This window comes from Ambystoma mexicanum, chromosome 9, assembly GCF_040938575.1.
Source record: "Ambystoma mexicanum isolate Mex_15411 chromosome 9, UKY_AmexF1_1, whole genome shotgun sequence".
NCBI lineage: Eukaryota > Metazoa > Chordata > Amphibia > Caudata > Ambystomatidae > Ambystoma > Ambystoma mexicanum.
Genome location: NC_090931.1, coordinates 955,030,500 through 955,045,816, shown reverse-complemented (window position 1 = coordinate 955,045,816; position 15,317 = coordinate 955,030,500). Strand labels below are relative to the sequence as shown.

Genomic DNA, 15,317 nt, shown 5'->3' with positions numbered 1-15,317 from the left:
GAGGTCTATCCGGGCGAGGGACAATGTTCCTTATTATACTACTGCTTCTTTCTGTAGTACAAATGATTTTGGTCTTATGGTCTTATAAAGGATTGCATAGAGTCTTGTAAAGGATTCTTGGTTCAATGGGAAGCCAATCCAAGACTTACAAAGCAGGTGTGATGGAATCCTAGGGGTTTAGAGTGAAGATTAGCTGAGCTGCCTGCAGGTGTTGGTATTGATGTCCATGTAGCAGGAGATGCAGTTGAAAAGATTGTATAGAATCAGGGCTTGGACTGCCAATCCAAGGAAGCAACAGTTGTACACATTGTTACTGGGTCTTGACATGGTAAAGATGATTTTACCTATCAAGTGAAGATGAAAGTGTATTTTTTGGGCTGCTCGATTGATCCGAGGGGTGCTATTGTGCTGGTTGCTGTGGCATTCGGTAGGTTTAGAAGTTCCCAGGAAGTGAGCCATTTGAAGAGAATGGAGTAGGTTGGGGAGTGTAGAAACTCAGGATTTCTGTGTTGGTGTCGTTCAAGCAGAGGCTACTGTCTATTGTCCTGTTTTTTAGCCTTTGGAGAAGACCGGTTTCGTATCATTATTGAGAATGTTGAGCAGGATTACCGAGTTGTGATTTTAGCTGTGCATTGTGAGAGCTTGCTGGATCAGTCCTTATTAGTAACACCCCAGTGGAGAACTCTCTTAAATCTCACAGAGCTTTTGTAAGTGGAACTACGGATCTTGGACCCACCATTGCACACGGGCTTCTTCCAGCCCAATGTAACTTGAGAAGCTGAGTGTCGCGAGCAAGCTCACACCTCCTCTGGGCACAGCACATCCTCCTCTTCCTCCCTGTAAGTATGAATAAATGGGTATTCTTAATGGTCCCGAGACACCAGCGGAGAGGTGGACCCAGACATACCTCACAGGGCGTTCATTTAGCAAGCAATTTAACAAGTAATATACCGGAAAAGGGAGCTTCCCAGCCTCAATCCATTTAACAGCAAGGAAATGATGCCCAGGGACCTTGCACAAACAGCAGAGCCATTTTGGAAGCATCTACCTTAATGTGCTGCTGAGTGAAAGCGCCATTTATAAAAGAGGTAGTATCACCAGTTTATTTGGATTTTGCTTTGCTCACAGTTATGATGGCATGTTTAAATGATTAAAATTGTTGCCATTTCATAACCCCCTTAGGATAAGTCAAGGTCTGTTCTAAGACAGGCACCATGTGACAAATCAATCATCTTCTCATACCGTTTGTTGACAGTGTAAATCCGTCTTTTCTGGGGCTGATTTTAAACAGTGAAGCCTCTGGCTCCACCTGAACGCCATTTCCAGCAGTGCGGTTCAAACTAGTCTGCTGTTAATCAAGGGAGATAGGAATCTCATGGTTAACCCTTCTTTAAGGAAAGGCCATGTGCTGATCAGTCTTGGTACAGCAATTCATTGGCCTTCGATGGGAAGCCATTCTTTGATCAAGCCGTTCAGATGCTTTTTGCCCCATCTCTCAACTACCATGTCTGGCAAGATTTTAGGTTGGGTGGCAATGGACCTTGTTTTCACCCGGCGTGTGGCCCCCGTCAGTGATGATAGGCAATTTGGAGGGCATAATTGGCAAAGCCAATGGCAGCAGTGCGGGCACCCTTATTGTGGGATGTACCGCAACCAATGGAAATTGAACAGCGGGAAGGTAACGAACCTGACTCCCAGAGTGAAACCTAACTACTGCAGCATGCCCCAGTGCTTCCCCCGTTTGTGATTTTCTTTTATTCTTTATTTCTGTGAAACACGTAATCGCTCGACCACTACAAGGGGATATGGCCACTGGAGTTCAAGCATTGGTCTTGTACAGACCAATAATAAATAGAAGGAAAGGATGTGCTTCTTCATTCGTGAGGAGGAAGATCAGGATTTCTTAGACCCAATCCAGAGTGCCAAGTCCAGAGGATGAGGAAAAGTGTTTCATAATAAATGTGTGTGACACCATTGCCTTCCTTCACTGCATGGTGGTCTCCCGATTGCTCACTTGGGTGGGCACAGAGGATCTTTTATGTGTAAGTAGTGTTTCCTCTTGTATTTGCTTCTTCAGTGAATTTTTCACCCTCCCGCCCCTATAATTCCCATCTAATGACTTGGCGGGCTGAAGAAGCAGATGTGAACAAGATCAGACATTCTTGTTGCATTAGAGGCAGAGGTCTCGACTTGAAAGGAGAACTTTATGATTCAAGGGAAGTATTTAGTTTGAGTTGAAGTTGAGTCTCCAGGTTGTTGTATTTGAATTTGCTTTCCTCATCCATGTAAGTCACTTCATTCAAGAAAAAGGATTTAAGTATGAAAACAAAGAAATTGCACCAGCCTAAGAAAATGCTTTATTTTTATTTTTATGGGCTTTAAATTGCAGTTTGAAAATAACATGTGAAAATAACATGTAGTTTCCCGTTGGGGAGAACAAGGTCCTATAGGGTTATAGACATTATTTTCCTTGTTTACAGGCCAGCCTTGTACTTGTTACAAATAGAAAAAAACTATTACTGATTGGATCAGAGGGATTGCTTAGAAATGTCTATCGTAAAAGGTCTAAGGGTTCCTATACTCCCCTGAAGGATGCTAAATATTATTTTAACAGTATTACTAAACAGTCTTGACTGACTCATAGAAATTGTTAGTATTTTTTTTTATTTCTATGTGTCCAGTCAACTTCTTTAAAAGTATGCACTAAAAATGTTAATATTGTTGGTCATGCCGGGGAGGTTAGCCTCTCCCAAAACAAGATTGTGGGTATTTTGAGATTTCTAAACTACCCATCAGACTTCAATAAAATAGCTTTGTTTCTCATTCCAACAGGGAGGAAACTGGAAGTTAGCAAAAGAAATGTAATGGTGGCTTCTTCTGCCCCTCACTATACTAAATCATATTTTACAAATGTTATTGAACATTTCAACTGGACCCGTAGAAACAGTATTTTTCTGTTTCTGTTGGATTCTCAAAATAATGTTTAACGGTTTTATATTCATATATTGTATCCTGTAGCAAAATCAGTTCCCTAAGATTGCCCCAAGGCCGGGGGAATCTGCAGCAAAGGAAAGCTGGCCTACCATGGTATTGTCAGAGCTGTGAGCTAACTGGTGGTGCTACAGAGTGGGAGCTGCAGAGTCCCATCCTTACTAATAGCCTTGCCCCAACCGCAGAGACGTGGTCTCTGAACTCAAAGCCTTAGAGCATAGGACCCAACCTATACTCTATGGAGCAGGTCTTCACCCTTGTGCATTTATGGCAATGCAACGAGAGACCAAGATGCTAAAGGCTTTGGCAGTATTGCTTTCCATGTACCCCGCAACATCCCAAAGGCACAGTGTAAGAGGTGGTCAGATGCACTTGATCTAGCGGGGGTCAGTAGGGCGCCATATCCCTTCTTAAGAGTGAAAAGGGCACCATATTCCTTACTGAGAAGGGCACGACAGCCCCTGCAGAAGGTAAGAAGGGCACCATTTCCCTTATTAAGGGTGAGAAGAAGGGCAACATATCCCTTGCCAGTGAACTGGGTGTGCTATAACAATGTGTCCAGAAGAAATGGCCCAGTCCATATCTTCTGGCTGGATTAAAGAGAGCAAGCTGGGTCATTTATCCCTGGCAAGAGAGTGGGTTGGTAAGAAGCGGCTGGGTGAGATATATCCCTGTGACTGTCATTTGAGCCTGGGCACTGTACCACATTGACTGTTGCTTTGAGCTAACCAGTTCCTGGAAGCTTAGTCATGAGACTGCGTTGAGTTGAGAGAACCTTGGGGAGGCCAGTATTGCCAGGAGGAAGAGCATGCCTACATAATGTTATTTGAACCATCTGGGCTTTGTGTATTTTCCCATATGGTTTCTCGGTTATGTTTAGGTAAATGCCTAGCTCTTGAAGGCTTTAATTCCAACCAACCCCTTTTGGGAATGTTATGTTTTGTTTTGTTTTTGATGCTGGTGCTCGTATTGCGCCCATGTTCATGGTCACGTGGCTCTGAAATGGAAAGTGAGGGATGGGGTGGCTAGGGGAGAAGTGGAAAAAGAAAAAGGGTTTGTTATTAAAAAATCCCTATGGGCACTTAAGAACAACGTGGGTTAAAGTTTCTTCAGTAGCCAAACAGTGCCGACAGAATACATTATCTATACCGGGTCTCTTCCATAGATAACATTTTCTAAAGTCGGTAACAAACCTTAATAGGGCATAGCCATTTCTCCTAGATGGAAAGCGAACTAGATATGGAGCGCATATACCTAATCTTTTATGTACCCTTAGCAGCTCGGGTATACGTTTATTTTTGGCCAATTCTTCATCTAAGTCATGTCTCCATAACTGGGTCTTGTACTATATACCCACGTGTTAGCACTCTCCGGAATCAAAAACCCTAGCTCTTGTTGACAATGGCTCACACGTGCCAATTTAATGAGTTCGGTTCACTTATTTGAACTGTTCAAATAGGGAACCTCTCTGTGGTTCTAATAATGTTCTGCACAACAGAGTGCATTTCCATAACATGCGCATTTTTAATGATAGCAAACCTTATTTCAATCGTATTGCTACCATTGGGGTTGGAGCCGGTAGAGAAAGGACCGTTTTCCAGAATGTTCCCTCCACCACAGTAAAAACAAATAAAAACAATGAATGATAACTTGCTTTCACTGAGTCCCAATGTTTGTTGGTTACCTCCTTCCTTATTCACCCACATCTTCACACCGGTATCCAGTGATGATAACGAAAACAACATAACCAACATTTATAACAAATAATTTTAACGAAAAAAGACCGAATTTGTTATATATATATATATATTGATATATATTGTGGTTAAGGGGTTAAAATGGTTGCGGAGGGGGTTGGAGTGGGGTTATAAGCAAAGGGAAACGAGGGGGTTCGTGGGTCCACCGAGATTTTTAAAAATTCTGTATTTTTTCAGAAAACATGTTTCTTTAAAAATGTTTTTGGTTATTTTTTGATTCTTTAATATCACAGTGAACTCTTTACACCAAGTGCTAAAATGTGTTTCGATGCATGCTTGCGGGTTACAAAACACAAAAAGAATGGAATCAACACACTTGGTGGGAAGATGGGGGTGAAAAGGGCAGGTGGGGGGGACCGACAATAAACACCAGGTGTTATGATAAGCGTCCATGTGTACAGGAAGCTAAGTATGTTCGATTCTTGTCTTTGGGTGTGGAAAACACGAACTGTAACAATTATAGGGTAGTAGGATGACTCCACAACTTTTCGTATCTTGGGTTTTGATTTAAGAAGTGAGTGTGCTCTCTGAGTTTCAATCTTCGCTCTCTCCAATAGGATCTGCAAAAGAAAAGACTTGACATGAAAGCGTGACAAACCTGTGAAATTGAATGATCTCTGTTGTTACCATGAGTATTAACCTTTTGCTATGCTGTGTTAAGTTACTGGAATTTATACTACGCACTGTTGCTATTTACATTGTTTCTAGGAGCAGATAACACAACTATCTGTACTTTGTGTACCCTGCCAGACCATATGAGGTTGATGATACCTGTACATATCTGTTCTTTGGTTTTGTAGAATACCCTGTGTGTGACCAGCTGTCTTGTGCAAATGGAGCATGCTATAATACAAGCCAGCGCTGTGACGGAAGAGCTGACTGCCGGGACATGTCTGACGAAAACAACTGCAGTAAGTACACTCACAACATAGTTACACATTATGGATCATACAGATAACCAGCAGGGTTTTGTTTCAACACAAAGCAGATGTTTGCATTGTCCAATCCAACTGACATGGACATTGGTGGGAGACGGGGGGAGGGGCGCGTGCTGAGACCCTATAGTACGGCTTGTCTGTGCTACTCATGCCCAAACCGGTTTAGTGATCCGACTGTCCTACACAGAGGGGCCAGAGAGATGGGCAGGACAGCAGGATAGTGGTGGGAGTGGAAGCCCTGCATGGCTGCCCACCTGCCTCCTGACTCGCCAGTCTCCTCTGTCCCACTGACAGTTGCAGTCGGAGCAGGGAGGGGGCCAGGACATTATCTGTTTAATGCATAGGCGCTGGAGTGGGGCCTCTCAGAATGCAAGGGAGACAAGGTGGGGGTGAATGGGAAGTGGAACAGAGGCCAAGTAACGCACTCTACTGTGGACTGCCCAGTCTGGAAGAGTCTTCTTTCTATCACTTCCCTCTTCCTGGTGGTTAAACACTGGGAAAAACACCCTGCAGCTCTGCAGTGCCATGTGTGAAGCTTGGTGTCTGTCTTCTCTGTCCATCACATCATGGAAAGGGAAGACACACAGCAAGCCTGTCACATGATAGTGCAATTCTAGACCAAAGGACAGATTTAGCAAATAACAAATTGTGGTCTGTCCATTGAGTAGCGCAACTCATGTACCTCCACATAATTAGCCTTTGGTCACTTTGGGAGGCACAAAGCTTCTAGTTGGATGTTTTTCAAATCTCTTTAAATTTAGTGCACGTTTATGGAATGGGAGACCTTTAAAAACGATTTTACCACTGGAACAAATGGAGTCTGGGAATTTCAAACTATATTCCTTAGGTGGTTATCTTTATCAAACATTGACTCATTAAAATCAGTTTAACAGAGTTGGGCTGCTTGCTGCAAGAAGGGCAGGCATAGCCATTGCTGGTTGTGACTTATATAGGTAATCATTTATGAAGATGTGTAAAGCGTAGTGTCTGCTCGCGCACAGCCACATCAAATCGCTTCTGTGGGAATGGGATTCATACGTACAAATCACCAGTCTGGTGCATCCTAAGGGCACTCCGGGGTCATCATGGAATGAGCACCGAAGTTCGTAAGGCACACACCATTAGAGTACACAACTTCGCCCAGGAGGTCTTCACCTGAGACAACAGCAGTGGGTCGGTATGTGAGGGCTTCCTGCTTCGAGCTGCATCCAGGATCCTATTGTTGTAATAGCGACAAAAAGAACTGCTAGTAAACAGGGATCAAAGAGCCCCCTTAGGGCACTTTGGACGCACAGTGATCACCAGGGACTGGTCTGTCATCCATATCAATTCAGCCTTCTGGACATCTTACACACTTCACTCTTAGTACGAGGGATATTGTTTCTTCCCAACAAAGTATCTGGACCCGCCAATGTATGAAATTAAATGAAATGATATTTTATTTATATCGCGCTCATACACAAGTGTTTCAGAGCGCGAAATCTACACCTGTATTGATGCCCTGTTGTGATTCTGTTTTGTAGCTCGCCGATGCCTCAGCAGCCAGTATCAGTGTGGAAATGGAGAGTGCATCCCTCAGTCCTACATCTGCGACCACGATGACGACTGCGGGGACGGCAGCGACGAGCGCAATTGCAGTACTGTGACTTTATTTACCTCCCGCTCTAGTTTGTCAATTGGGTCAGAGTTGTGTTTTGTCTGTAGTAATCCTGTACAGCCACAGTGCCAGGGAGCAGCAGTGCCTATTACCCTCTGCACATCAATTTGCTGGACATGTTCCTTACGCAAGGCCATGCCAAGCTTTCATGACACCATGTACCTGACAATCTCCACACATTAATGCAATACTTGCACATCCAATGGTTAGAGATCTACTTGTGCTGTGCGTGCCATGCTGGTGTGTGTGCCTTACGGCTGCCCTCCAGTTCAGAGTAGTGAGTAAACATGGCTGCAATACCATTAACAAAAAACACCAAGGGCGAAGCTATAAGCTATACTTGCTTCTTTTGCATTCCTGCCGTTAAAGCAAACGATTTATAACACAAAAAATCAGGCACTGGAGTATTTAAACACTGGTATGTACTTACAAACTACCATCACGAAACACACATTGACTGTCCCTAGTAGGAAGCACACCCTAACCATGTCAGGGCAAGCTCTCCCTAGGTAGCCGGTGGTGCGCCGTCTATCTAATAGGGATAGCGAGAGAACTTACCCTCGTCAACAATTATTCATTTTACTCAATCACACTCAATTAAAAAACCCAGAGCGAGTATATATTGAGAGAGTTCGCATTAGATCTTGTCTCTTCTGTGTAATATGGAAGGCTATTCCTACCAGGATTTCCTGTAGAACCCTTCCAAACATCAGACCTTGTTCCGGGATTTTAAAAACAAACAACCCAAAAGTATGGGAACACCTAGAGGCCGGAGGCCTTTCTAGGGGAAATGGTGTGCTTCCTACTAGGGACAGTCAATGTGTGTTTTGTGATAGTAGTTTGTAAGTACATACCAGTGTATAAATGCCCCAGTGCCTGTTCTTTTGTTCAATACCATTAAGCCTTTGCTTACTCTTTGGATGCATTCATATGCCCTAGAAAAGTGCTCCAGTTTTGCCACAAGGCATATGCATCACACTACGCCTCTGCCCCCTTCGCACAAGTCCACAGGCCAAATATGTTCTTGTGTCCCGCTAGTCTGGTCCCAAGGGGCAGCTACTCAAAAGGTCAAATCACCAGTTATTTGGATGACTTGACGGAACAAAAACACCAATATTTCCTCTAGCAGCACCACCAGGACTCCTTTTTCAGAATGCTTCTCTGAGAACAAAGGTTTCAAAAGGGCAGCCATTCCAAGAGCTTGTGGTATAAAAAGGCAGGTCTTTGAAGTGGTCCCCTCAGTACTGAGTCATAGTGTCGGTGTGAAGTGCCCTGATGTCCGCCCGGGTCTGTTCCTCTGCTGGCTAGTTGAGTCGCTTCTCCTGCGCTGACTCTGAGTGTCTTCCTTCTCTCAGGCTACCCGTCCTGCGGAGGCAACTACTTCACCTGCTCCAGTGGCCGCTGCATCCACCAGACCTGGATCTGTGATGATGATCTCGACTGCGAGGATGGTTCCGACGAAAACGGATGTGGTAAAGCCATATGGAATCTAGGATTGTTTAGTAATACTGCTGCTGTGCTAGGTGGAGCTGCATCGTTGCCCGTGCTGAGCCCCTGCCCTTTCCTCGGTGGATCTTACTAGGAACCACCACTGAATTCCATATCTTAGTTATTCCTTTCTGTATTTTTGAAGATTGACAGGTCTGCATGGTTTGTCTCCAAATCTGCAACTTTTTAAGCTTCTTTTTCTGTGCGGTCTTTGCGGTAGAGTCATACTTTGATATGATATGATATGATAGATTATTTATAACGCGCTTAATACCCAGAGGTTTCTAAGCGCAGACCCGGGGATCAAACCTGTGTTGCTCCGTGTCGTCTTGCTTCCAAAGCGAGCATGTTGCCCCTGAGCTATCCTCCCAAGACTTTGGGGCAGTGGGGGAGGCAGGATTTGGTGCAGAGGGGGTGACGAGTGCCTCACTGGGCACCTCCTCAGCAGGTGGCAGAGGGGTGACAGGAGCCCTGCGGTGGAAGGGGACCGCTCCCCCCAGACACCCTAGTCCCAACACCGATGTCGGGCCTTGACTTTATGTTGAAGCCTTGTATGTGAACTTAGTGGCCCATCAGTGAGGCTGAGGCTCTCCGTCAGGACTGGGTTCGTTGACCCGCTGAACAGTAACATCCTGTCCAGTTTCCAGGATTACGAATACATGTGCAAATAATCTCCACTCAACTGTATTGCATCTTTATCATGAAGTTTGGATATCCCTAAAACCTGGTTTTATTTTAATATTTGGGGGGGGAGTTGGATGAACACAGCCCTGCTCTTGTACCATTTGGAGGCGATGACATTTAGCAAAGTATGTTTTCCTTGTGCCTTGCTCTTTGGTTGCATGTGTTTAAGCATTGGTCATAAGCCTGCTCTCAAGGTTTTCATTTTTAGTTGTGACTGAAATGTGGCGATTGTACTGAACTGTGTTACAGTGGGAGACCAGAGACATGGTGGAGGCAATCCTGAGCCCCCGCCCCAGAACCCCTTGTTAAGCAGTACACTCAGGCGACTGCACCTGCCGCCAAGTTAGCAGCCACTTCCTCAACACAGCTGTTCTTGGCGTCCGTGGGGCAGCTGCCCCAGCCAGGACCAGGGCATCTCGTGTACGACTTTCCATGGAACCCCTGGTAGCGTGGACTGAGGGTTCTGATGATCTGGCATGCCCCTTGGAGTCTACCTGCTGACTATGATCATAGATCAGGGACGGATAGCTCAGGGGCAACGTGCTCGCCTTAGAAGTAAGACAACACAGAGCAACACAGGTTCCATCCCTGGGTCCGCGCTTAAAAACCTCTGGGTATTAAGCTCATTATAAATAACCAATTAAAAATAAATAAAATGTAGTCCGCAGGCAACTTGCACCACTTACTGGCACAGGTATGTGATAACATGCAGGCCCAGGATTGTAATACTCCAGCTAAGGTAAGTTTACCAAATGACTCCATGTCACCAGGAACACGATGCTCCAGTCCTGGGTTTTCATTTCTCCATTAGTTTCATCCTGGAAGTTGTACTCCTTGGTTTTATCAAATGAATGCAATTGACTAAATTAAATCTAAAGTAAAAGCAAAGCCCATGACTGCAGTAGAGTGTCCTACGTGACATGGAATCGTCTGGTAATGTTTGCTAACGGGAAGTGGGGGGACAAATCAGGCTCTAGTGCCGGCAGCAGTCAGCGTCTTAGAATCTGACCTTCCATGCGGCTGCCACTGATTTTACTGCGCATATGTCGTGGTACCGCCTCGCCAGTGTCACCTAGAAGGCCAGCCTGATCCACCTCACTTGCCACCAGCACCCCTCCTTTTCAATGGTATGCACGTTTTCGTGGCCTTTTCGCAATTCCGCCTCGTTTACCTGAAAGAAAACCTTTTGCCAATGCAAACAGAATATATCTCTATACTCAGCAGAAAATGGTTCCTTTGGGAGCGAGAAAGGCAAGTCTCTGGCCACCTGAGTTGGCTCGCGCCTGAATGCTCCAGCTAGTAATTAATGATCCGCCTGCACGTGAGCACATTTGAAGGAAAGGGAACCCCCTCCACAAGGTGCACCCGTGACTAAGGATGACATCACGGCGGCTGTTTATTCTGTATTTCATGCATTTGGTGAATGGGCCTTATCTCGTCGAGGCAAGGCAAAGCCAGCCGTGCACCGGAAGCGCATGTCCCATCTAACCTCTCTTCCGTTTCCTCTCATAGAAGGTGGCCAGCATGAGTGCTCTCCAGGGGAATGGGCCTGCCCCGCCTCCAGGCGCTGCATTCCCGTTGGGAAAGTGTGTGATGGAACTGCAGACTGCCCTTCAGGGGAAGATGAAAACAACAGCACGGCGGGCAGGAACTGCAGTGAGTGTCGCAGCAGGAAAAAATACCCTCTGAAATGTGCATTTATTTATTTGAAATATTCGGTCAAATGTGTATTTTTGTATGTATTTAATGGGCCCTTGAAGCACGCCTATGCAACCAAAAACGGTGGTTTGTGCCATACTGTCATGTTGAAATGAGCACGGCAGTATAGCATTCACAGATATGCACATGTCCTTTTGACATCAATATGGCACTTGCCATATTTACGTATGTTTTCAAACTTCATGTGCCACTGTCACATGTCGGACATGTTCTGGATAATTGTGCACACACCATATATTGTGCATCATGAATGCCATTTAAGCATTAGGGAGGGATGCAACAAAAGGATGAGCCATGGCATGCAAGAGGCAAGAATCAGAAGTCCCTCCACTCACAAAGCATACTAATAAAAATGCCATAATGTGCTACATGTATTTGAGTTTGTGGTATATTCAAAGTAACAGAATAAAACAGTACTAAATGTCAAAAAAATCTTTTGTGTGACGCAAAAGTGTTAGACCATGGGTTCACAATTGCATACGTTCTCTATTTTGTGGGCCACCATTCCTAGTCACCAGGACTAAGTTAGAGCAAACTCTCACACTCCCCGCCTTCTCACACACTCCCAACACCATCATTGTATTCTTAAGAGATTATCTGGGACTGGTGCCTTTTAGCAAACAGGTTCACTCTCCCTCCATCCAACAGCAGGTCTCGGGTCCCAAACTATGGTAGCTCATCTAGTTGTCTGAAAGAACAGAATTCTGCCCGGGACCGCGTCCGGTAGCACGTACACGTGCACATGTCGCTGCTCCTCGACCGTGTATCTGCCACGCTCCATACTGTCTCTACCAAGACATGTGTGAACGAGAGCCAAATGAGGTGCATGAGGGATTTAGCAATTCCTAACATAAGAAGGGATTCAAATCTATCCCGGCCCGGGTATGGTACCTGAAGAATATCCAGATCCGTCAGGCGAAACACCCAGCCACGCCTTGCAACGCCACGGGTGTGCCCGGCCAAGTCCTACACGGTGGGGGTAAAGACGCTGTCTGCAGTGAGCTGTTCCGTAAGACCCTAGGACTCCAGGGAAGAGCGATTGCCCCTGAAAGCGATTGCCAGCGCAGTAGCTTTAGCTTTGCTAAAATAATGTTAGGCAACAGGAACCTGCATAAAATCGGCTGCGAAACATGATCATTATTGTCATTGCTTTGTTACATTCATCATGGACTTCATCTTTTTCAGGTATAGGCCTTTGTGCTGCTTTAAGCTGCCAACACCGGTGCCATTCATCACCAACTGGCGGTTCGTGCTATTGCCCATCTGGATACGTGACCAGTCAAACTGACAACCGTACCTGTGTGGGTAAGTGACCCTCAAGCGTGCTGGGTAGTAACATGGAGTGTAAACTGCATCGAGCCATACAAGCAGCAGTGTGATGCACGCATCGACCCTCTGCAGTCAGAGCTGCTTTTTGGCCGTGGTCATGCGATACAGCTACAGTGCAAGGGATTAGCAGTGCAAATTGACCTCTGCACATTCATTCAATGGAGATGGTCATTACTTTAGAGTAAAGCCTTGTAGAATGTAAAGGCTTGCATGTAACCATGTGTATGACGATTTCCACAGCATCAATGCTGTACTTACACATGCAGTGGTTCGATCTACATGTGCTCTGCCGTTCTGGGGTCTGTGTGAGCTATGGTCATCTTAAATATTGCTTCAACTCAAAATAGCGACTGATAAGCATCAGGGAAGGTAACTTCTGCTTTGCAATAGCTTTGTCAATCAATTAATGCTCAACCAGCAATCATATGAGATGTTACAAGGTTCAACAACGATATAAGGCTAGAAGATGGCCGACAGATAGGTCAGCACTGAATCAACATGAGAGAGTTTACTTGACTGGTAGATGCCACCCACATGTTTTGGACAGCCGTTCCTTTTGTGGATCACCTTTGACTGTTTCGGCTTTCTTAATATACTTGACTGTTTCTTTTGGCCCATTTTCTTCATCAGTTCAATGCCTCCTGTCTACTCCAAATTAACCACAGCTCTTCCCCGGTCTCCGTGCCTAATGACAGCAAGGATTTAATGCCCCTGGTCTTCACAAACACTAATAAAACGCCATGATCCTGTGGTCCACTCAGTGATGTGAATCTGCCCACCTTCTCTGTGTGGCCCTGAGGTTTCTGGGTGTACCACGGCGCTGGTTTCTTCCCCCTCACTCCATGTAGTCCTCTCCCAAAGAGGTTTGGAGCACATGGCTAGCCTCTGAGTCCCTTTAGCTCCCACTCCACTAACCTTGTCATCTTCACCCTAGTGAGCCATATCCGTCTTCCCACTTGCTACTTGGCCCTTATACCACAGCAACCCCTGTTTCTCTCTGGGCCCCCTCTCACCCTTCACATTCCTCTCCACCTACCCTCCCACAGCCCATGCCCTTTGGGAAAGTAGCTTTGCCAGTGTCTCCAAAATCTGCCCAAGGATATTCTGCGCCTCCTCCTACCGAAGGACGGGCCCCGTGGTGGGGATCTCTTACAGGCCTTGTCAGCAGCTGCACACTGATGAAGGTCCCAAGCCTATCACCTCTCCCATGTGCAGCTGTCACATTGCCTTTAATCCTCAAGCATTCCTGCTGCATGCACTGTGCCTCTCGTCGCCCAGACCAAAAGGATCCTCCAAAAATACACTTTAGCTCAAATACTCAATTTTGAGGCACTGGAACCCACCAAATGAACCAAGTTGTGAAGATGGATTTCTAGAATCTGGCATGCTGGACAGATTTTAGGAGGCCACCCTAGTTCTAGTGAACAAGGAAAAAAAACAATCAAGGTAGCAACCGAGAGCAGTCCAGGCTTATTCTCAGGAGAATGTGAGTGGGGTCAGGAGCCCTCAATGAGTCCAGACAGTATGGCACACAATAACTCAATTCAGACGGTAAGTATAAAATGTACAATTATTTATTATAGGCCTTCTGGAAAAAACAGAAAATATATCTGACTAGCAGTATTATCGCACAATACCCTTATAATACAAATATATACATTCAACAAAGTTCAGATATACATTCAGATAACTTATTCAGCACAGCAGGTACGTATGAAAAATGCAATAAATGATGGAACCAGGTCACAAGTGAATTACCCTAACCTAAACAGTCCAACCCTAAGAAGAATGTGGCCCTGTGCCCAAAAGTCACAAGACCCACAATGTTTCCCCCATGAATGTAGTCTCTGAAGGTAAGTTGCTATCTACTTGTGTTGGTGATAGTTCAAAAAGTGATTCACCAATTCCTGCCAAAGGTAAGTATATGTGTTCTTATTTTTCAGGGTACTCTACCCAGGTTTGATGACCAAAAGGTGAGTGGAATGGAATGTGGGATATAAGGGGATGTATTCCCAATGTTATCCTATGCAAGATGGGAGGGACAGATACACTGTGTTTACTTATCCCCATGACTCCGATTTTTCCAGAGGACTTTGTTTATCATCTGGTGGTTGTTGGAGGCTCGATCATCTGCTGTTGGTTCTGGTGAGTGATGCCCAGGAGTTGCGAGTTCAAGGATTCTTCCAGTCTGGCAACTGCAAGATGCAACATCTGTCGATAAAGAAATGGAAGAAACACTGGTGCAGACCTCCTCAGGATACTGCTTGTTTTGGAGAAATAAGGGTCCCAGAGACGGTCTCCACACAAAGGCGTCGACAGGCATCCTTCCAGTCACGGTCACAGAAGCTGATCGAGGACAGCATCCTTAATGCTGGGATGCTTTAATTCTGGGAGAAGGTGACTTGTGGCACAAGCTGGTAACCGCCAAAGATTTTGACTTGAACACGGAACGCAAACACTTCTGGTGAGGTAGCCCACAAGAGAGCTGGTCAGTCCCCCGGGCAGTCCAGCAACACTTCCGAAGGCACAGAAGGGCAGGATCCTTGAGAAGGCGTTGAGACTGCTGGGTCCCACCAGTCCAAATGCTGAAGCACGCTTAGGGTCTTCGGAGATCAGGTAGTCAACCAGGGCTTGACCGGGCTAGACACAGGCAGGGATCCTGTGCCACTTCAGGAGTCGTCTTCTGATCGTCAGCTGGTCGTTCTTCAAGGCATTCTTTTCTCCGATGATGATCTTGAGAAATTGCTGCAGAGG

The 15,317-nt window shown here is 45.6% G+C and overlaps 1 protein-coding gene across 2 annotated transcripts in view; it reads left to right on the top strand.

Moving 5' to 3' along the window:
• LRP2 (LDL receptor related protein 2) overlaps nt 1-15,317 on the top strand; it is a 516,831-nt gene that overhangs the window by 119,027 nt on the left and 382,487 nt on the right. For both annotated transcript variants that reach the window (XM_069616158.1, XM_069616157.1), the window contains exons 5-9: nt 5,549-5,659; nt 7,210-7,323; nt 8,699-8,815; nt 11,028-11,171; nt 12,420-12,539. In XM_069616158.1, coding sequence (XP_069472259.1) covers nt 5,549-5,659; nt 7,210-7,323; nt 8,699-8,815; nt 11,028-11,171; nt 12,420-12,539 — 606 coding nt within the window. The remainder of the gene's footprint in view (nt 1-5,548; nt 5,660-7,209; nt 7,324-8,698; nt 8,816-11,027; nt 11,172-12,419; nt 12,540-15,317) is intronic.